We start from the raw sequence: 23,800 nt of genomic DNA on the forward strand, positions 1-23,800 counted from the left end.
AATATAGGATGATAGTTAGCAGAGATGGAAGGATGAAGTTAGGGTTTTCTTAGGATAAGGGAGACGGGCATATTGGTAGTCAATAGAAAATCAGCTAGTAGAGAGGAAGAATTTGAAAGTAAGTGAAAGAAGGGGGCAGTCTTTTGGAGGAGATGGGCTGGAATGGGATTGCTAGTGCCTATAGAGAGGCTCACTTTGGTAAGGAGTAAGGCTGCTTCATCATGTGAGACAGGAGTGAGGGAGAAGTGAATGGTAGAAGATACGTGAGTGATAGGAAACAAGAAAAAGGGAAGAACAGGGAAATATGAGGCAGGATTTTCAGCTGAGAGAGGGAGGACAGGAACTGACAGGAGGAGGGATGAAAAGGTTTAGAAGAGCCATTGTGGAGAGTGGGGTAGTAAGTTGATAGGGGAAGTTATAGTATAGTAAGATTGCTTAGCAGCAGTGAGGGCCCAGTTGAGGTTATATAACAGAAACGGACCCAGTCAGAATGATCACATGATGTTTTCTACTTCTGTTCAGCAGCACAGGTATAGGCACGAAGGTCACAAATGGTAGGAGGATCCAAAGCTGAGGCCTTAGCTTATTATTTGTAAAATAGATAATAAAGTATATATTTGCTTGTTGTGAAGATAAAATGAGTAATTGTAAAGCTCTTTGTGAATCTTAGAATGCTAGTTATGTCCAAAGTATTTTTTTATATCTATCAGTTTAGTAACCATATCAGTTTAGTAACCCTGTCAGAAAAGGAAATAAGGCTACTTGATGAAGTCATGTGGACTTTTTGTGATTACTGTTTCCTTTTCTAGATTTTCACTACATCAGAGTTGGGCAAACTATGATCCATGGGCCAAATCTAGTCTTATGCCTGTTTTTGTGCAGTCCATAAGCTAATAATGGTTTTTAAAAAAATTTTGGTATAGCCTTAGGTTTGTAGTTGGCTAACTCCTATATTATATTTGTAGTAATAAATTATGGAATCTTTTTAGTAATTGAAGTCAGGTTCACTAGCCTGTAATTTCCCTAGTCTATTCTCTTCTACTTTTTGAAAACTGGAATATTTTCTTCAGCTGCCTTCTTTCACCTCTTGTAGCCCCTTTCTTCCACTGGTGAGTTTCTCCTGGAGCCACCATTTTGAAGAAGGGTCCAGATTAGTCACCCTTTATTTCCCTTCCTCTCCTTTCCACTTCCTCTCATGTGTTGTCTCCTCCAGCTAGAATGGGAGCTCCTTGAGTTCAGGACTATTTTTCACATTGCTTGTATTTGTATCCCTGAGCACTTAGCACAGTGGCTGGTTCAAGGTAGGTGCTTAATAAATGCTTGCTGGTTTGTTTTGACTTGCCCTCTTTACCCATTCTTTAATCTGTGAAGTAACATTGGCAGTAAACATTTTTCTTTGTGATTACTTCCATCTACTCTGTATATATCTTATATGTGCTTATTTTCTGCTTCATTAGAATGAGGCAAGGGACTGTTTCCAATTTGCTAGTATTCCGGCTGTTTAGTGTAGTACCTGCCATGTAGTAAGCATTTCATTAATTCTTGTCAACTGACCGATTGACTTAGTGACCACATCTGCATCTGTCAGCCCTTCACTTTCTTTGGATGTCTCTTCCTCTAGGTCAGGTTATTTAGAGGGTGACCTTTTTACTGGAAATGACAGAACAAAAATGGCTAAAAGACAATCGACCCACAGGACAAACAAGAAGATTTCAAGAGAACTTCAGGTTGCCCTGGATGAATTCAGGTCCGCTGGCTTTCTGACTCTCACCTTATTTATCCTCTAAACAAGGAGATAAAGTCTTAGACTGAAGGAGCTATTTTATTTTGATCATTGTATTCTCAGTTTCTAGTACAGTGCTTTGTACACAGTAGATGCTGAATTGAATTAAATTCCTCTTTTATTACATCCAACTTCTTCATCTTCCAAAGCATCCCATTTCCCTGTATTCTTTTATTTGACATTGTTCTACTCCTCAGCCTCCTAGCAATGCAGGTCAGGTTTCCTCTTTGCTTCTTCACTGTCTCTGTCTGTCTCTCTGTCTCTTTGTTTCTCTTTCTGTCTCTGTTTCTCTGTCTCTGTCGCTCTGTCTCTCTCTCTCTCTGTCATTATAGCCCTTTCTCTGTATTTTTTTTTTAAAGGAATACTTCTGTGTCACCCAATAACCTGGAGTATGGAGAGGTATTCTTAAGTGCCTTCTCTTCTAGGAGTTAGACATTGACCATAGATAGTATTTTCTTTGCCCTAAGAGAAATGTGAAAAATACTTAGTGCAAGTAAGTGGAAAATAACATCCTTCTTGCTGGTGATTGAAATCCTTACTTCTTTATCTTTCGATCTTCTCGTAGACAAACTACCATCTACCTCCTCAAAAATTTGGTGAATGTATCATAGCATCAACTCTTTTGATCCTTTAAATAACTTACAACTTAAGAACTACACCTAATGTTCTTTGCCTTCTCTCTTCAACTTGATAACTATATCCCAACTTCCTTTCCATCTCTTAATTTATTTTTTATAATTTTGTTTTATTTCCCCTTTTTTACATACCTGGTCTCACCATTTCTCTTCTCAGCTCTTTTGATCAAATGAGATAATGTTTGTAAAATGCTTAGTACAGTCTCTAGAACATAGTAGGCACTTAATAATTATTTCTCTTTCCTTTTCCTACTCTTCACCCTTTTGACTGAATTTTCCTTCATTAAATGATAGGATTATGGATATATGGTTGGGAGGGACTTTGGAGGCCATCCAGTTTAAGCTCCTTGTTTTGTAAAGAGGAAATTGAAGCTCAGGGTGGCAAGGAGATTTGGCCAGGGACCGATGCATACTGGGAGTGAGACAGTATCTGTAGCTGGGTGATCTTACTCTGAGGCAGTCCTCTTTTTCAGTACACCATGCTGACCTCCTTGACCAATGAAAGAAATGGATTGTTAACTATACGTTCCTGAATCTTGCTGATGCAGAGGGAAAGTAACTTTCTTGTAAACATTTATGAGATAGCCTTGTTCAGCCCCATGGTAACATGCCTCATGAAGTGAATGTTTCACTTTTGGTGTAGAATAGATTATTCCTGAACCTCAGGCCACATCTTTGCTTGATTTTCTTCCTAAATATTGATCATTTCTCACCTTGAGGATTAAGATCTCTCCTTTAGTTAGAATTGTTTCACTACAGCATCAATCCTTTTGAATTGATTAGCCTTGAAAGTCCATGAGCCTTTTACATAAGTAAAAATTCATGCTATATAATTTATCATTTTAGAAATTTGGTTGACTTGGCATATTTAGAACAGAATCTGCATAAGTGGATTATAAACATCAGCATTTCATTGCTAAATTGAGTTGAGTCTTATATATACCTGTTTTTATTTCTCAAGTAAAATGAGCTGCCTATTAATTTTATGTGATGACTAGTTTATTTATAATGGCATATTCCACTTTTCATGTCCTTGATAACTTTGGGTCACTAAAAGGGAAGAGTTTCTAGTGATGATGTATTTAAATGTGCTTTTTTTCCCTATGGTTCTATGAGTCTTTCCTGGAGCAGGGTGAAACAGACACATCTGTGAATATGACAATATTACTCGACAGGAATAAGGAATTTACATGAGATTTGGGTTTAAAATAGAAAATTGCCTCTTGAGATACTATAGGAGATTTCATTTAGAGAAGTATCATTTTTAGTGTTTCTGAATATGTCAGTTTCACAACCATATTTATCTTTTGATTTTCTTTTGACAAAAAATGCCCCTTCTACCTTCTAGTATAATTTTCTTTCCATAGCCTAGTTTTTCTCTTCCTATTCTCATTCATTCTACTGCTTTCAGAGATAGCATGACTAAATGCAAGAGAATTGTAGCTATATCAGTTAAAGCCTAGATAAATCATATATCCTCTTACTATGCATTGAGTTTTAGTATAATTGATTACTAAAGTCTTTAACATTATTTTTTTAATATAAATTTCAGTTCTGGTAAAAGATGCCAGTTAGGAAACATGAACCAGATTTACTATATATCAAAGGCAAGCTACATAGCAATTAGCTTCCTTTGGATTTTATACTTTTGTCAAGGAAATATTTTCAAATTATTTGGAGTAAAGAGTATTATTTGAAAAGAAAAAACTAAAACTCTTATGTAGCAACAATAATTAGAGAAGATATTTGTACTACATTTTTGCATTAAATAGAAATCAGTTGGATTTAGAACTAGTGGAAGGGACCTTCGGGATTATCTAGGCAGCTTCCACACAAAACTCCCATTGGCAAAATAAATTTTTAGGCAGGATTCCTAAGGAATATGCTAAGTGAAAAACACTTAAGATTCAAATGTTTGACCCTTAAATGAATTCATGATTTCATCAATGTGGGTACAGTATTCCTTTCACTGATACAAATTCCAGCCTCCACACTTGGTCCTGTCTGATTCTCCCCCACCACCCCTCAAGCCTTTGCATAAAGTCTCCATAAAAGATCCAAAGTGCCCTATCTCCTCTTTTCCTGGTTCTTTTAATATCTTGACTGTATCAGTGCCACTGAAGCTGCCCATCTTGTGTTATTTTTGCAGAATGATTGGTTCATCCCTTTTTCCTTTCTCACACATGTCCTCAGTAATGTCTTTTATATCACTTCTGGTGTTCAGGTTATTACTCATAACTTGTAGTCTATCTGTATCTTGCCCTCCGAGTAACTTATATTATTTATTTTTCTGAAATTGTGATGCTGTGTGATTCAAAATCATAGAACCCCATCAAGATGACATTGGTGTCAAAAACCTGAGTTTTTTCATGAATATGCTATTTGGGAAAGCACTGCACATTTTATCAAATTCAATTTAGGCTGATATCATCCTCCTTATTCAGTTCTGTATCCAGCTCATTGTCTTTCTGTAGACCCTATCCAAAATAAACATATTGATAGATTGATGAGATAGACCTCTTGTTCCCTCATGTAGCTTGTTATGGTTGGTGTAATATGGATTTATCATCTACCCTTGTGTGAATACCCTTTTTCCCTCCCCTGACCTTTCTCCCACTTTCCAGCTACCCTTTATAGTTTGTCTTTTCCTGTTAGAATGTAAGCTACTTGAGAGTGGGGACCAGATTATTTTCTTGTTTTTGTATCCCCAACCCTTAGCACACAGCCTGGAACATAGCTAATTGCTTAGTAAATTCTCTTCCTGCTCTTCTCCTATTCTCTTCTCTTCCCTGTGCTCTAGATTGTCAACATCTTTGGGAGCCTGACTCTGTTATCCACTGGTTTGAGCTGTCCTTCCCATCTTTGTGTCATTTGCAAATTTGATGACTGTATTGTCTATGCCTTTATCCAAATCACTGAATGCAAAACAGTGCTGGGCCAAACATGGATTCTGGGGTATCCTGTTAGAGACCTCTTATCATGTGAACAGCTGCTCTTTGAGTTTGACCTTGTGACAGGTTTGGAATCCATCTGTTTGTATTATTATTAATCCATATTTTTTCATCTTCTCAATTAAACAGCATGAGATACTTAATTAAATTTTTTTCTGAAATTTAGGTAAACTAGGTATGCAAAACATTCTACTCATCTACTAGTTCAGTAATTTTGTCAAAAGAGGAAATGAGGTTAGTTTGGCATGAGCTGTTCTTGATGAAGCCTTACAAGGCTCTTTATTATATTACTAATACTCTTTCTAGATGTTTGCAACCCATATCTTTAATGATCCATTCTAGAATTTTCCCAGGAATTGGAGTCAAGCTCTGGCCTTATTGAGGTTTGGAGGCTCTGTTCTTTAACTTTTTTTATTTTGGTGGAAAATTAAGACATTTTCCTCTCTCTAATTTTGAAGTAGACTTTTCATTTCCTGTGATATTTCATATTACTAACTGTGGCTCAGTAATCCCATCTTTCAGTTCTTTCAGCACCCAGGAAGGTAGTTCATCTTGTTTAGAGAACTTGAATTCAACAAAGGTAGTTGGATGCTCTTTTACTATCTCCATATCTTGGGTATTATCTCCCTGTTAGTTATTTTTGTTCCTTCATTTCCAGTATAAAGGTCATTCTCTTTTGCAGAAAAAACAGAAATCTTAAGCATTCAGTAGCTCTTTCTTTTCTCTGTTGTCAGTTATCATTGTCCCATATATCCCAAACAAACGTCTTATCACTTCTTTGATCCTCTCTTTTCTCTAAATATAGCGAAAAGAAAAAAACAAAATCCCTTTGTTTTTCTTAGCTTTCCTCACCAACTTTAGCTTTTAGCATTCCTGACGTTATTTTTACAGAACTATGCCACATTTTTATATCAGTCTATTACCTGGTCTTGCTTCCATCTTATGTACATTTCTTTTTTTAAATAAATGTAAAGCCTTTTTTAAAAATTTAATTAAATTTAGTTTTTTGGAGTAACATTTTAAGTTCTGAACTGTCTCTCTCCCTTCCCATCCCACACTAGAGACAACCACAATTTGACACAGATTTATAAATATATGTAAAACCATACTATGCATATTTCTATTTATCAGTTATTTCTTGGGAAGTGGATAGCATTTTCCTTCATAGGTCCTTTGTAGTTGATTTGGATAATTGTAATACTCAGAATAACTTGGCTGTTTAAAGTTGTTCTTTGAATTGTATTGCTGTTACCGTATACAATATTCTCTTGGTTCTGTTCATTTTACTTTTCATTATTTCATGCCATTCTTTCCATGTGTTTCTAAAATCAACCAGCTCATCTTTTTTTTTTTTTTTGCCAATTTGTGGCAAAGTTTATTGTAATGGCAATAGGAGCAGGCAGGGTTCCTAGTGAGCCTGCAATATATATATACATATATATATATATTTAATTTTTAGTCTATTTTTAGTTTACAACATTCATTTCCACAAGATTTTGAGTTACAAATTTTCTCCCCATCTTTCCCCTACCCACCACCCCAAAACAGCAATCCCACTGGATATCCCCTCTCCAAATCTGCTCTCTCCTTTATTCTCCCCCTTCCCCCCTCTGACTTTCTGGTAGGGCATAATGGATCTCCATAACCCAGTGCCTGTATGTCTTTTTTCCCAGTTGCATGTGAATAATAATAATAATATATTTTTAAACATTTGATTTTAAAACTTTGAATTCCATATTCTTTCCCTTCCTCCCTTGTCACCCATCCTTACTGGGAAAATAAGTAATTCAATATAGGTTGTACATGTGTAGCTACGCAAAACACTTCCATAGTGGATATATTATGAAAGACTGACTGTATTTCCCTCCATCCTATCCTGCTCCCAACTTGTTCCATTTTCTACTTTGACCCTGTCGCTTTTCAAAAGTGTGTGCTTCTAACTATCCTCCGCCCCCCAATCTGCTCTCCCTTCTATCATCCCCCCTTATCCCCTTCCCCACTACTTTCCTGTAGGTTAAGACACCCAATTTAGTATGTATGTTATTCCCTCCTTAAGCCAAATTCAATGAGAGTAAGGTTGACCCATTCGCTTTTGCCTTCCTGTTCTTCCTCTCCATTGTAACAGTTTTCCTTTGCCTTTTTTTATATGAGATAATTTATCCTATTCTGTCTCTCCCTATCTCCTCTCATTATATTCCTCTCTTACCTCTTAATTTTGTTTTTAAAATACCATCCCTTCCTATTCAGTTGATCCTGTGCCCTCTGTCTGTGTATACCTGTACACATATATACAACACACTCACATATGTATTCATATGCACATATACCCTCCTATATAGATATATATGTATACATACATACATACATATATATATATACACACACACACATTTATATTCCCTTCAACTATCCTCATACTGAGAAAAATTTCATAAGTTACAATTATAGTTTTTCCATGTAGGAATGTAAATAGTTCAACTTTGATAAGTTATTATTTCTTTTCCTGTTTACCTTCTCTTGCTTCTTGTATTTGAGAGTCAGATTTTCTGTTCAGCTCTGTATTTTTCGTCAAGAATGCTTGAAAGTTCTCTATTTCATTGAATTACCATATTTTCCCCTGAAACATGATACTCAGTTTTGCTGGGTAAGTGATTCTTGGTTTTAATCCTACCTTCTTTGATCTCTGGAATATCATATTCCAAGCCCTTTGATCCCTTAATGTAGAAGCTGCTAGATCTTGTGTTATCCTGATTGTATTTCCACAATATTCAGATTGTTTCTTCTTGGCTGCTTGTAATATTTTCTCCTTGATCTGGGAATTCCGGAACCTGATGATAATATTCCTAGGAGTTTTCTTTTTGGGATCTTTTTCAAGAGGTGATCGGTGAATTCTTTCGATTTCTATTTTTCCCTCTGGTTTTAAAATATCAGGGCAATTTTCCTTTGATAATTTCTTGAAGTATGATTTCTAGGTTCTTTTTTTGATCGCGGCTTTCAGGTAATCTAATAATTTTTAAATTTTCTCCTGGATCTATTTTCCAGGTCAGTGGTTTTTCCAATGAGATATTTCACATTGCCTTCTCACCTCCACCACTTCTCACTCTGGGGGCAGTGGCCAGACTGTGCTCGTGGTCCCCCTGTTTCCACAAAGTTCCACACTAACCTCTTACTTTGTCTTTGGCCTTTATGGGTTGATAATTCTGGAAAACACTACAGCTGCTGGTGATCCACTCTCCCAAAGTCTGCTCCAGCCACTGCTGTTCAGGGCCACCCTGGGTCTAAAACCGAGGGCTCATGTGGGTCTGGGCTCGGCTCTCAACTGGCTGCGCTGAACCCTTTCTGTAACCCTTTCTGTCTGCCTGCCAGGCTGTGGGAGATTTGTTTCTCTCTGTCACTTTTTGGGTCCTGTATCTCAAAAATTTGTTTAGAGTCATGTTTTATAAGTATTTGAGGTGGTTATGGGGGGAGCTCATGGAGTTTTCTTGCTTCTACGCCACCATCCCAGATCATCATTTCTTACAGTGCAGTAGTATCACAATCATATGCCACTACTTATTTAACATTTCCAATTGATGGGTATCCCCTCAATGTTTAGTTCTTTGCCATCACAAAGAGAGCTGCTTGTAACTATTTTAGAACATACACATTCTTTTTCTTTTTCCCTGATCACCTTGGGAAACAGACCTAATGGTGGTATTACTAGGTCAAAAGGTATACATAGTGTTATAATTCTTTGGGCATAGTTTCACATTGTGCTCCAAAATGGTTGAATCAGTTCATAGTTCCACCAAGAGTGTATTAATGTCCAAATTTTTCTATATCCCCCCCAATATTTGCCATTATCTCTTTCTATCATTTTAGCCAATCTGATAGGTATGAAATGATAACTCAGAGCATACATTTCTTTTAAAAATCAAAGTTGGGGGTCGGCTAAGTGGGCAGTGTATAGATCACCATCTCTGGAGTCAGGAGGACCTGAGTTCAAATCTGATCTCAGACATTTAACTGTTACTAGTGGTGTGACCTTGGGCAAGTCACTTAAGCCCAATTGTCCTGCCCTCCCCCCTCCAAAAAAAATCAAAGTTGATTTTTGTATATCCACATTGATTTCTTCAAACAAATTTAATTTTTTCCCTCTTTATTCAAATTATGTTTGTGTCTTTAGAATTTCACTCTTGAAAATCTCCCATGCCTCCTAGGCTGACTTCCCTTGAAGCATTTACTCTGTGTGATTCACAGCTAGGTTTGGGAGGTAGAATATACACACATATATTTTTCAGTTTAAGCAACTTTATTAACATTTTCTTAAATCTAAAGAAGAAAACAAAAGAACAAATCAAGCCCTGTACTGCAGTGATTGCAGATTTCTGAAAACAGAACAATCAGCTCTCCCTTTAGACTGGGACTGTGAAAGGTTGAGATGGATTGCTTAGGGGAAAAGGACTTTCTGATTTGGAATATCTTTGCGATTCATTCCAGAGACATCCCATAGATTGCATCCATGTGGCCTGTGAGCTGCCATCTAGAGGAGGCTGCTTCTTGTGGCCCTCATGCCACAGTTAGAGAAACTTTGCTCCAAGACACAGATCCTAGACCTTTCTTGAATGTCTGTGCCTTTTCATGATTTGATTCAACACACCTGTGTATTTTTTACAATATTAAAACTTGTTTAAAAATATTTTGAGAATTTTTCAGTGCCTTTATATATGTATGTATGTATGTTTGTATACATGTGCACACACCTATGCATTTGGTAACATCCTTAGGCATCACGCAGCAAGAATTTAAGGAAGGGAAGAACAAAGAATAACAGCCATTGGTGTTTGTGTGGGTCGTTAGAGCTCTCGTAGTGCTTTATGTGGTGGTTCACGTGAGCCTCCGAAGGCTGTGTGTGGCAGGCATACTGGGGATATTTTCTGGATTTGCCCATAAAGAAATGGGGTCTGAGAGGTTCAGTTAATTTCTCATGGTCACCTAGAGATAGAGTGTCAGAGGCTGGAGTTGGACCCTGGGTTTCCTGACCAGGCTTCTTTGTACTACAAATGCCATGTTGCTTCTTAGGTGGGAGCCAGGGCTTTAAGAAAGCACAGAAGGGCAGTTACTCAAGTTGGAATTGTTGTAGGTTACCTCCTCGTCTTTTAAAACAAATCTTGAACAGCACCTTGGCTCTTCATTCCAGTGTTTTAGATGCTTAATTTCACTCCATCATATCCCATAAATATTGACTTATTGTAGAAAAACACCACCCCCTGAATGTCTTACATGCCTTGGTACCTAAAATGCAGGCTGGCTTCTTTTTGAAGATGTCCTCGACCCTTATCTAGTCTGACTTAATGGCAGAACCATAAGGTTTTTCCAACCTTCTCCCCTTAGTCAAAAGCAATTTATTCAGTTGTCGTTTATTCTGTCTCTTTCTACTTACTGAAAGATTCTAAGTCCCTAGATAAGAGGGTGCTTATGTTTTTCAACATGTGAATTTATTCTTTGAATGTATGTGCATTCATGAAGAGGTTCAGGGCAGTGGTGTGCACCTTACTAGCAGTGTGACCATGGGCTGTTCTCTTTGCTCATCAGAGGCCTCGTGTGTAAAATGGACATGTTTGTATGTGTGATATATCTCACAAGATTGTTGGAATGAAAGTACCAATTGTAGTGTTAGACACGTGAGAGTGGGATGTTATTCTTGGCAAGGCAGTGGGGGAGGGGAGAGGCATGAGTCTGGATAATTTATTGCCATGCATGCTTCAAATATTCTTACATTAGTAATTTAATAAGGGCTCCTGATAAGTAATTAGGTTTCAGTTCCCTTTCTTTTATACTTTTCTTGTCTATGATATGGTAGCGATGTTCAATTAGCTGTAGGAAAGGAGAAGACAAGTTAAGAGACTGGTATAATACAAAGATTTATTGATTAGGAGTTGAAAAAGCAATCTCTAAAGTCCTACTTCAGTTGCATATCCTTCCCTGGAGATAACACTAGGTTTTCAAATGCCATGCCAACAGAATATAAGCTCCAGCAAGCCCTTTAGGTACAGGTCTGAGGACAGGTTATGGCTCTTAGCCTATCTCAGTGCAAAGGAGCACATCACCAGAAGAAGGCTGGGTATCAGGTGAGGAAATTTTCTTCTAAAAAAACTCATAAAGACTATTATCTAAGGTTCCAAGGAGTTATGATCTGTGTGAAAATGCCTACAGGGATGAAATCATAGATCTTTTGGAGTTTTGAAGTAATAAATATCCTTTACAGATTGCTCCTTGTCCCTGTAGTTCCCCTAATTTATGTTATATTTGTTTGGGCAAATGTTGTTATTCCTACTAAACTGTAATCTTCACAAAGCAAAGCAGTTTTTAACACATAGCAGTGTGAAATGTTGAGTGGTCCTAGAAGTTTCACTGTGTCATCTAAACATTCATTCAGCTGGGGCAGCTGGGTGGCACAGTGAATGGAGCACCGGCCCTGGAATCAGGAGGACTTGGGTTCAGGTCCAGCCTCAGACACTTAACACAGGGACTGGCCTTGTGACCTTGGGCAAGTCACTTAACCCCAATTCCCTACCTTCCCCCCTCCAAAAAAAAAAAAGATTCATTCAGTTAATCTTTAAGCTCCATATGTACTTGTATCGTTCTATATTCATATAACTTTCCTGAATTCAATAAGTTCTGAAAGTTTAGGGGACAAATTCATACTCCATAGACATGTTTCCAACAAAGAACTCGATCAGCTTTTTGCCAAAGCCAAGCCCTCCACACTGTGATTGATTTTATCTCCTCCTGCCTTTTCCAGAAGATTTCAATCATGCTTCTCCTCTGCTCACCTTTCTCTCTCCAATCTTAAGCCAGTCCCTATATACTGCTTCCTTCCCTTTTGCCTTCAAACACACCCAAGCCCACTTCATATCCTTTTTTTTTAAAAAAAGAAAAGAAACTATTTCACTAGACCCTACTATAAAGTTATTCCCTACACCTCTTTTCTTATCCAAAGCTCTTCTAAAAAATTGTCTTCACTGCCTTTAATTATTCTCCACACTGTCATTTCAGCTCTTTGCCTCTGGCTTCCAGTCTCATTACTCAACTGAAACTCCTTTCTCTAAACTTACCCAATGATCTCTTTATTTCTATCTTTGATGATCATTTCTTAGACCTTATTCTTCTTGAAACTATCTGCTGCATTTGACTCTCTTGACCATTGTTTGCTCCCAAATACTCTTTCCTCATTTCTCTTACCTGTTTCTCTTTTGTCTTTTGGGGTTCATCTTCTACATCATACTTCCTAATTGTGGTTCTCCCTAAGTTCTGTCCAAGGCCCTCTTCTCTTGTCCTCTACATCAGCGTTTTTTTGAAGTTCATGAACTTGGTTTTAAAAATATTTTGATAATTGCATTTCAATATGATTGTTTTTTTTTGTGAACCTATATATTTTATTTTATGCATTTAAAAACATTATTCTGACATGTCCATAGACTTTGCCGGACTACTCAAGCAATCTGCAATACAGATGTTAAAATCCCTGCTCTTTGTTTGCTCCCTTGGCCACCTCATCACCATCATATCCCTATAATTTATTCATAAATCAATCTCTTCAGCCCCAGTCTCTTCCCTGAGCTCCAGTGTTACCTTACCAATTGTCAGTTAAACATTTTGAGCACAGCCTGTGCAAAACTAAACTTGTCTTTTTTTTCAAAACCCTTCTGTTGTCCAAGCTTTGTAATTTCTGTCAAAGGCACCATTCAGTCAACTATTGTTTATCAAGGGCACTTCTTCCAGTTTCCTCTTGTGGTTTTGTCCTTCATTCTTGAAGAGGACTATGAAATCAGGAAGATGATGCCATGACTTGCGGGTGAATTGGATTTAAGTGAGGGAAGGCTGTGCAGAGTCACCAGCCTCACTTTATCCTCTGGAGCCATTTGGGTCCAGTGGTAGATACTGATCAGAACCACTTGGCCTTTTTTTTTTTCTGCTTTTTGGAGGGCAATTGGGCTTAAGTAACTTGCCCAAGGTAACACGACCAGTGGGGGTGTGTGTGTGTGTGTGTGTGTGTGTGTGTGTGTGTGTGTGTGTGTGCGTAAAGTGTCTGAGGTTGGATCCGAACTCAGGTCCTTCTCACTCCAGGGCTGGCGCTCTACTCACTGCACCACATAGCTGCCCCAGTTCTTGGCCTTTTTAAGCTAAGGTCTTTTGAGTTCTTACTTTAACTAAGGCATCGATCATTCAGTGACTAGGGCTATTTAAGAAGTTAATCAAGGGATGTCCCCTTTAATACAAAAAACAAAACAGGGTTTCCAGCCAAAAGAGAAACATTCACTATTTACTTTCGCTCTGAGCCATCAGAGCCTTAAAAATGACCAGTAAGTGGTGCTTGGTGGGTTGACCTATTGTTGGCCAATTAATGAGAGCCTGAGGAAAATGATGCCATGACTTGCAAGTGAATAAGATTTAATTGAGGCAGGCTGCAGCAAAGTCACCAGCCTCACTTTCCCCTCCAGATCCATCTGGGTCCAGTGGCCAGACATAGATTAGAGCAACTGGAGATGGCTTAGCTCCTAACTTTGTAACCATGGTCTTAAACGACTCCTCATGTTCTCTCACCCAACATATCTAGTTAATTGTCAAATATACTGTTTTTCATTCTGTTCCTTCTCTCGACTCACACAGCTCTCTCCTTATTTTAGGTTCTTATCACCTCTTGCCTGTATTATGCAACAATCTCTCGATTCATCCCTCTGCTTCAAGGCTTTCTCCACTCCAACCATTCTGCACACTGCTGCCAAAGTGATTTTTTTTAATTGAAGATCTGATCATGCAGCTTTCCTCCTCAATAAACTCCAGTGACCCCCCAGTGACCTCTAGAATAAACTATAAACTATCCACCTTTTAAAACTCTTCATCTTACTCCCACCTATCTCTCCATCTTCACTGGACATTACTTTCTCTTCCATACACTGTGATGTAGCCACATCCACATTCCATTTCCCATATCTGGGTCCCCCCTGCCTGGAATACACCCTCTTCTCTCTGCCTCATAGATTCATATTCCTTTAAGCTGCATGAAGCTTCTCCCCAAAGCTTTTCCTAGTAATCCCCTACCCCCAACTACCATGTATTTAAATACATTGCAGGTTTGGGGTATTTATTCTGTATACACTTAATGTACTCTGCCGTTCTTTATCAGGATGTATTCTCTATATGAGTAGGCGTATTTGATTCATTGTATTTTTCCCCCAGTGCCTAACATTGCGCTTGTAATAAATGCTCATTGATTGACTGATTAATATATTCTTCAGGGGAGATGCTGTGAGGAATGATGGTACAGGAGGAATGATTCCCCTGTTACCTTTCACTGAATTTTTTGTCTGCATCTGTGATTTCTCCAATGTAGGGAGCTCCCTTCTGTGGAAATGTCCTACTCTGATGTACACCTGCAGATTTTCTGTAGTTTATAGGCTGAATTGCTGGGGTGGGTCCAGATGAGAAATGTAGCAACTAATTTTGCTTAGTGCTTAAGGATTTGAACCCAGGTAATTAACTTCAAATCCTCCAAATCCAAAAACTCTTTCCATTTAAAACCAGTCAGATAATGCATGTGTTAGTAGTATCTGTCATGTTGCCTAGTACCATGCTTGGGTACATCGGGGGTAAAAAAAAAAAAAAACCAAGTCATGGTCTCTATAACCAATTCCTTAAGCACAGAGAGCTTTAAGTGATTTGCCAAGGTCACCTAGTAAATATATCATCAACATGGCTCCAAAGGTAACCTTTTGTCTGCCTCTTTTCATGCCAAGTGGACAAGTAATATACCAAGAAAATCTGCTTTTTAAAAAATATGTAAGTAAGGGGAAAGAAAATAAAGGAGGTACCAGTTTGTTTTTTCCAAGGCAGGAATGCAAAGCAGCTATTTTCTGAGCCACACATTAAATTCATTGAAATTGAAATTTTAGGACTAAGTTAAAATTGCATAAAAGTGTCTATATAATGACCTTTCATTGTTCTTACTTCTTCCCTTGGGGTCAAGGAGAACAAATTTAATCCTTGAATTTAACAGGTCATTGAATCACTTGAAGACAGCTTAGGTTAGCATGCCTACCCAAAAATATTCTGCAAGCTAAACATTCCCAGTTGAGTGTGTAAACATATATTTATTAAGCATTCAGTATGTGTTGGTCGGTGGTGAGCATGCATGCAAAGACAAAAATGAAATACTCCTTCACTTCCAGGAGCTTAGATTATTTGGGACAAATGCCATGTGCTTAGATAAGCAAATACAAACCAAGTATGACTTTAAATCTCATATATTTTGATCCTGAGGCTCGGCTTTTCCTGGTTACCTTCCTAGGGATACTCTAGGTGTGGTACAAGAACACATGACAATACTCCAAATATTCTCTGACCAGGGCAAAGTACAGTGAGACCATCTCTTCCTTAGACTTAGATACTCTGCCTCCCCTAATGCTGAGATCAATTAGCTTCCATATTGCACTGATGACTTCAAGCAAGCCTGCCGTGTCTGTATACCCAAGGACCTTCCAGATGAACTGACATCTAGCTATATGTACCTTTCCCTTTTTTTATTCATAAAGTTTATTTTTTAAAATTCAAGTGTGAGGCTCTAATTTGGCTCTATTTATTTTCTTCTTAATAAATTTCAATTAGTATTCCAGTCTAAGATCTTTTTGGATATTCACTTTGTTATCCGTGTTAGCTTCCTGTCAACTGTAAATTTGGTAAAGGTATCATCTCCATTAGATATCGCTTTTCTAAATTATCTTTGAGCCATTAATGATCAATTTTCAGCCTGGCCATCCAATCAGTTCTGAATACTCTTCTCTCTTTAGCAGAAGAATTTCATGTGCTTCTTTGCTAAAGTATAGGTGAACAGTTTAAACTAGTCTCTTGATCTAAACTAGTCTAGAAACCCTGTTAAAAAAAGTTAGTCTGGTATGATCTGTTGATGAAACCAGGATGGCTTTTTTTGATCTTAGCTTCCTGGCATGTAGTAGGCACTTAATTCAGGCTGCTGGGTTGTTGGGGGTCCTCAGTTTTCTCATCTCTTAAATGAGACATCTCTGGAATCTCTTCCAACTCTTATATTCGACAGATGCTGAAAGAATTTACTCTGTTCCAATGACTGCAAATAGCCAATTGTCAGGGGCACATTTGAGCATCTGTATGTCTTTCATTTTGAGAGTGGCAGAACAAAGCATTTGTAAGTCCTAAGCAAAATCTGGAAATTGCATACCTTTAGATTTCTTGTCCACAGGAAGCTAATGTTAGCTAACTTCTCATAAAATAATTTATTGATCTCAATATATAATTCACCAGATATGGCATTTATTATAAAACCTAAATGCAGCCTTAATTGTTTTTTTTTTTAGTGTAGTTTATATATTTTTTCCTTTTTAATGAGATCTCATTTTAGACCAGAATATTGGGCTACTTCTAGTGGGATAAATTTTAATAGGGGTAATTATGGGATACTGTATTTTGTTTTGAAGGAATTGACTTTACAGTTACCAGATGGGGTAAATAGCATTTCTTTTGGAAAAATGGGATCTTTTCTTCAGGGCTGGCCTGTATTGAGACCAATAACGGTAAAGATGTCACAGCCAACAGAATTTGCTGGCACTAGCAATATGTTTATTTAAAAAATACTGTCAAAAAGTGTTTTTGCCACTTCTATCCTGCATGTTGTGTTGTAAGACTAATCGACTCCTTCTGAGTCCTGATTTTGCACAGTCATGTATAGCATACATCGTTACCAGTAATTGCAGAAACAGAATATACAGAATTGTTGAACATTTAGGAAAATATTGGTATATAAAGTCTTGTGACTTTTCATTTGCTTGTTTTGCATTTTATTACAGTTTGATTTGAGTGGGATTAACAAAGCACCATTTGGTAAATCTACATTGTACTGTTAAAAAAAAAAGGCCCATTTTATTTACTTCTCTTATTTTTAAGTTATGGTTGCTTGCTTCTTTCAGGTTAATACAACTTGGATTTTTTTTCTTCCTCCTAATACTTTGTTTGTTTTCCAGCTTCCTGTCTTAAGAGGATCCTTGCACATTGGTTATGCTTAAGGAAAAATGATGGAGGCAAGTATCAAGTCTTTGCAGTCTGTGGAGTTGCTCTGATTATATTTCTGGGAGGATCAAATTGGTCTAAAACAGCAAAAATTGTACTTTTTAAGAAAAATTGGCATATGTTTTGAGATGGTTTCTGTAGAATGTTCCACTCAGTCTTTGATAGAATTTTTTAAAAACGTGTTCATTTTGTTACTTAACATCATTGAATTTTTTTCTGATCATCTTAAAATGTATTTTCGTTTCCTGTGAACTAAAATGTTTGTTAACTTATACAGTTGTTTTTGGCAAAATTATAGTGGATTTAAACATTGCTTAAATTTTTTCTTAGTGAAAATTGATTCCATTCATTTAAAGCTACTAAAAACTGGCATTTAAAGTAGCTCTCATTTTTCCAATCAACAATGATTGGTCTGCTTAGAAGTTTCATACTCAAAAGAAAAGGCTAACGTGACATTTGACTACAAAGACAATTGTAGTGAAACATGGGGTTATACTGTTTTCCAAACAGCACACTTGGCTTCTTAGTTGGTTTTGTGTTCTCAAATTGGGAGTTTGTCACCTCAGATACATTTACTTTGAGGGAATCTTATCTCCTGTGCAACAGTGATAGAAGAATAGTTTGGAAAGATGAAGCAGGGAGGCCTGAAAAAGTTTTGTCTTCTTTAATTCTTCTAGAGTTTGACTTCCCAGATATCAAGTTAATATTTCTTATGTAACAGTTCTGTCTCAGGTGCCCTTGGAGGATGACATTCATGGTTTTATCAATTTTTTTTTCAAAAAAAAATCTGTCACTGTAGAGGAAAGTTTAGTTATCTTCCGAATATTTATTCAACTCCTTTCCATCTGTCCCTGAATCATAAGGCTAATATAGTGGATGACTATAAATATCATTAAGTTTAAAGAATTATAATAATGTCATAGATATTAATTTTGTTATTGTTTTTTCTTAAAATTCATAAGATTTTTCCCACAGTCTGATTTTAGGGCTCAACCCATTTTTTTTTCAGGCTTAGGAACTGTGGAACAGGGCTGCTTTGCATGGCTATGAAAAATTTTGCATTCAGAATTCCTGGCATTCATTGCTATTCTGTTCATTGATTTTTGTCGCAGCAGCAAAGACAATAAGTACAAGCCCAAGATTTTGCTATGAAATTTATTTTTTTTCCTTCCCTAGTTTGCCTCTAGAATTTTGGCATCCTTTTCTTGAGAACAATAGCTATAAATACACTAATGAATTTTAATAATTCCTATAATTATGTTAAAACTCATTGTTTAAAAAAAGGTTGAAGTCTCTTTTCTTTATAAGAAACAGGTCATTTTATCGCCGTCTAAAGAAAGAGATTTGTTAAACTAATACATTTACAATATTTTATATGGGGCAAGTGTTTTAGACATTTTGTCACTAAGGTAGCCTTGACACTGCTTCATTTATTAGGGAATTGTTTTATCTGATTAAAAGTGTTTTATCTTTTAGAATTTTTCTTTCAGATGGAAAATTATCTGAATTATCTTAATTTTAACACTGTTAACTCTAGAAGTCTCATATATGTGCTCACTTTCTGTTCCTTTAAATTCCTCCCCTCCCTGTTGCAGCCCAATGACTAAGTAGTGCTGCTTTGGAGTTAAGTACTCTTATTGGATTACATTGAGATATATAGCCTCATGTTTCTAAGCAGCTCAGAGTGTTTTACCAAGTAGAAATAATCCAATAACTATTTGTTGATATAAGAGATTCCAGAGAAAAGGTAAGCATAATTCTAGAATCTAGATACACATTATTATATTAATAAACTCTTTCCCTATAGGGAGCCCCAGAAAAATCTCAATAGAAATTTAGTCCTTTGCTGCTTGTAGTTTTTGACTCCATGAGTTATTCACATTGTTCTGGGCTTTCTCCTATATAAATCATTTCATTAGAAAGATTACAAATGTATACAGACGCACACTCTCAAATTAAGGAAAATATAAAAATAGTGAGCAATATAGAAATATTTTAGTGGAACCAGAGTCTTAGGGAGAGATTGTAGGGTATTTTCTTTTCCTCCCTCTTGTCTCCATGACCACAACTCAATCCCTCCTTTGCCTCATGGGAGAAAACTGGAAGACCTTTGTGACATAGGGAGGAATTTTAAAAATTCTGCTTTCTTAGTTTTTCCTGCTTCTGAGAGTCTCCAAAGAAGTACGATGGTGGGGGAAGAATGTATGAGAAAGAATGGGCAATGTTGATGACTTAGTGGATAAATCGGTGGGCTTAGAGTCAGGAAGACCTGAATTCAAATGTGGCCTAAGATACTTACTAGCTGTATGATCTTGGGCAAGTGACTTAACTTCTGTTTGCCTCAGTTTTCTCAAGTGTAAAATGGGAAAAATAATAGCACCTACTTCCCTGGGTTATTGTGAGGATAAAATGAGTTATTTTGTAAGTGCTTACCACAGTGTCTGGCATATAGTAGGCATTATATGTGTATATATGCATATACATGTACACATACACGTACATAAAATCGTTATTATTAATATAACAGCTGTGTTATGTTCTACAATATTGGGAGGACTTTGGGTTAATAAGGAGGTAAGTATAGAGGAATTCTAGCCCTTGACATCAGAACCATAGTAGACATAAAGGGTTGCTTACGATATCACTTTCATTTCCCCCTGTTGCATTTGAGTGAGCAGAAAACCACGTTTGGCCCATAGGCATTGGAACCTGAATGGAGTCCCTAAAAGGCCCATACTATGCAAATAAAGGTTCTTTGATTTTATCAGTATAGCTAAGAACTTGATGAGGGAATAGCATTGAAAACATGAACAGATAGAAAATTAGGAGACATTCATTCTCCTTTCTGTAGTTTGGAAATAAGAGAATGGAATTTCTCAGCTCATACAGATGGACATTTGGGGTTGTTTCACTCTATGTCTGGCAGCAGCAGAACTGTTAGTGGGCCTGTGTAACTCACGCATTGCTTTGATGAGGTGGCTGTATTCACATTGCACACATGTTATCACATCATCCAGGGAATACTGAAGTATGGAATGAATTCTAGATTTGTAATTTACTCAGGCATCTTAGCAACATAAACTGGATAAAGTTCCAGTTGGTAGATATGATACCTAATTTTATTGGAACAAAGTAAAACTTTATGTCTTTTTAACCAAAGTCAAAATTTTGAGATGCCTAATACAGTTACAGAAAAAATAAGGAAATAAATACTTGCAAAAAATCAGTTATGTGATATTTTGCTTTCTAGCTTTATATTACATAAAAGTTATTAAAGTGAACGACCTGAACATGTGTTGCATTTCTCAATGGCACCTGGTTTACCTGCTAATGCTGTGCCTCATGCTCAAACTAAAAACCTACTTTTGCAGTTCTGGGTTATAGATTTCCACCATCATTGGAAATTAATACATTCTGCAAAGATCGAACAATATGTTGATTTTTGCTAGTAATGTCAATAACTCACGGCAGTTTAGCTAACTTGCATTTCCTTAGTTTCAGCTTCCTGCGTTTAATATCAGTCTGTCACTTATTGTTGACGGTTCCTTTTCCTCTATGATGCTTCCGTACCTAATCCCATTCACTTTGTTGCCTTCTTTCCTCTATTTTTTTTTTTTTTTTGTGGATGTGGGAATAGCTCCTGTCATACATGACACTAGTTTCAGGGTAAAGGGGTTTTTCCCAGCCCTCTTTCTCAAGAACTGGTGCTGATTGAATTTCTGTTTTCTCTGGAGGCTGATGCTGCTTGGACCATTAAGTAAGCTGGTGTAGAAAAAGGTCTTTTGTGCTATAAGCAAGATTTTTATTTCCTTTATCTGCTTTGACTTGTCAACTCATGTCCTTGATGAGTATGAATGGTAATATGAAATACCTCAGGATTTTATTGGAAAATATTCAGCTGTGATTGAGTAGACATTTTTTTTATTATCTTTTGTATCTATTCAGCTGGGATTTGGCATATTTGATAATTAACTATAGTTATAATGGGACAGATCAGGTCACTGTTTAAATATGTATCCATTATGGATAGTCTGATCTATTTGACTTCATGAAGTAGCTTTTCTGTCAGCTACTCTTCTACTATAAACACTTCAAATGGTCCCTCTAGTATCTAGATCTCCACACATTAAAAAGAAAAGATACTTTTAATGCTGCATTTTTTTTCTCTCTCTGCTTTTGCTTTGGACCTTCTCTCTTGTGCTGAAGAATAGATAGCTCTTTGATAATTTCATCATATGCAATTTGGAAGTCTCTCATTTAATCTCTGGATATGATGATAATATACATTATTTTGGCTAGTAGCATGTTTTCTATTTTTTAATTTAACCCTGTAGTTTTTTGCATGGATTTATAATATAAGCTTTTTTTTTTTTCCCTAACATTAGATAAGCATGAGATCTCCGTCCACGCAGCTGCATGTGTAGGCACAGTTGAAGCAGTTGCCCACCTAATTGGTTGACAGTGTTCATGTGTATTAAACAAAAAACAATTTAAAGACAGGCAACATCTATATTTATGAGTTTGCAAATAAGCCTAGTCAGAGTGTGCTGATGGAGCCTTCTAGCAATGAACAGTTATATGAGGACCCAGATCCTGGAGGCAGACCCCAAGATCCAGAGGCCAGAAAGCCTCCTGAAGCAGAGCAGAAATTGTCTAAAATGACCCACAATGCTTTGGAGAACATTAATGTGATTGGCCAAGGCTTGAAGCACCTCTTCCAGCACCAGCGCAGGAGGTCTTCAGTGTCTCCTCAGGATGTGCAACAGGTCCAGGCTGACACGGAGCCTGAGATGGATCTGGAAAGCCAGAGCTCCTGTGCTGATATTGATGGTGTCTCCACCCACCCCACAGCTCTGAATCGAGTACTGCAGCAGATCCGAGTGCCCCCTAAGATGAAGAGAGGCACCAGCTTGCACAGCAGGCGGGGCAAGCCAGATGCCCCAAAGGGCAGCCCTCAGATCAACCGGAAATCTGGCCAAGACATTGCTGTTGTGGTGCAGTCCGGCCGACCTCGGTCATCATCTACTACTGATTCTCCCACCAGCTCAGCTGCAGTGGAGATAGCCTGTGCTGCATATCTTCCTGGGGAGGAGATAACTGCAGACCGGGTAAGTTAGCCTTGCTTTGTTGTCCTTCCTTTTGTTTGCTGGTTTCCAGGCATCTGACTTTTCTTTTGGGGGGAATTTCTTTGTAATCCTGTAAACTGGTGGAATATATTTTTGCTTCTAGTTAAATAAGTGGAATGGATTGAACAGAGTTTCAGGTTTCTGTTCTTTGTGTATTATTTGACCGATTTGTACCTGATTATAAAACTCGAGCTAGTTCAAAACTATTCATGGCAGATGCCCCCTTTTTATTTACTAAAATCACTTACTTGTACAGTCTTGGGTCCATTTTTTCCCAATGAAAATGGTTTCTATATAGTTAGTTCACAGTGTGAACAGGAATTCATCTACATTTGACAGATTTTGTCTTCATTAGCAAAGTAGCTACAGGCCGATAGTTCTGAATTAAAGGACAGGATTTTGATGTGTGCTATATGGGGAGAAGTGCCATTTATATGACAGATATAGCACAAAACTAGGGGTATCTGCTCCTGTATAACTTTCAGTACTGCTTATACTCTAGGGTTTGAAGAGAAGTAAGTGAGGAAAATGATTGTTTCTTAATTCATTATTTTTGAATAAAAGACTTTTACCACATCAAAATTCATCATGCCAGATGGATAGTGGTGAAAGCTATTTATTTCTTTAATTTTATTTAATTTTTGCTTTTTTTTTTGGAGGGGGGAAGGCAGGGCAATTAAGTGACTTGCCCAAGGACACACAGCTAGTAAGTGTTAAGTGTCTGAGGCCAGATTTGAACGCAGATCCTCCGGACTCCAGGGTTGCTGCTCTATTCACTGTGCCACCTAGGTGCCTCTGAAAGCTGTTCAGCAATTCCTTTTGGCTTACCTGTGATTTACATGAAAGAAGATGAATTCTGATATAAAATTTAATCAGTCAGCAAGCATTTTTAAAGAACTTAGCTTCTTAGGAAATTTTGTGGAAGCTATAACACATTTATATGTTTAAGATCACAATTCAAGTCAATTAAATGAGGATTTTATTCAATCATTTTTCTGAGGGCTTTTCTGGCACCATGACAAAGGATATTCCTAAAGTCTGGCATGTACTGCATCATATACTTGAGAACAATTATAGAAAGAAAACTGTCAGCTTCCATTAGACCACAAATAGCATATTTAAATAGGCAATACTTAAATAAACTTAAAAGACCTTTCCCCTACAGATTTTTGATAGATGAAATTTATGTCAAGGATAAAGTCCGATGCCTCCTGCTGACATGGAGGT

At 37.2% G+C, this 23,800-nt stretch overlaps 1 protein-coding gene across 3 annotated transcripts in view; it reads left to right on the forward strand.

Annotated features, from left to right (window-relative positions):
• The window catches only part of TMCC1 (transmembrane and coiled-coil domain family 1), a 287,250-nt gene that overhangs the window by 67,804 nt on the left and 195,646 nt on the right, over positions 1 to 23,800 (forward strand). For all 3 annotated transcript variants that reach the window (XM_069083876.1, XM_069083878.1, XM_069083877.1), the window contains 2 exons: positions 17,402 to 17,458; positions 21,833 to 22,555. In XM_069083876.1, the coding sequence (XP_068939977.1) occupies positions 21,998 to 22,555 (558 nt within the window). In that variant the 5' untranslated portion in view covers positions 17,402 to 17,458; positions 21,833 to 21,997. The remainder of the gene's footprint in view (positions 1 to 17,401; positions 17,459 to 21,832; positions 22,556 to 23,800) is intronic.

The sequence above is a fragment of the Petaurus breviceps genome, unplaced genomic scaffold (genome assembly GCF_028583685.1).
Source record: "Petaurus breviceps papuanus isolate PSGF00001 unplaced genomic scaffold, PetGlider_PUasm1.0 174, whole genome shotgun sequence".
NCBI lineage: Eukaryota > Metazoa > Chordata > Mammalia > Diprotodontia > Petauridae > Petaurus > Petaurus breviceps.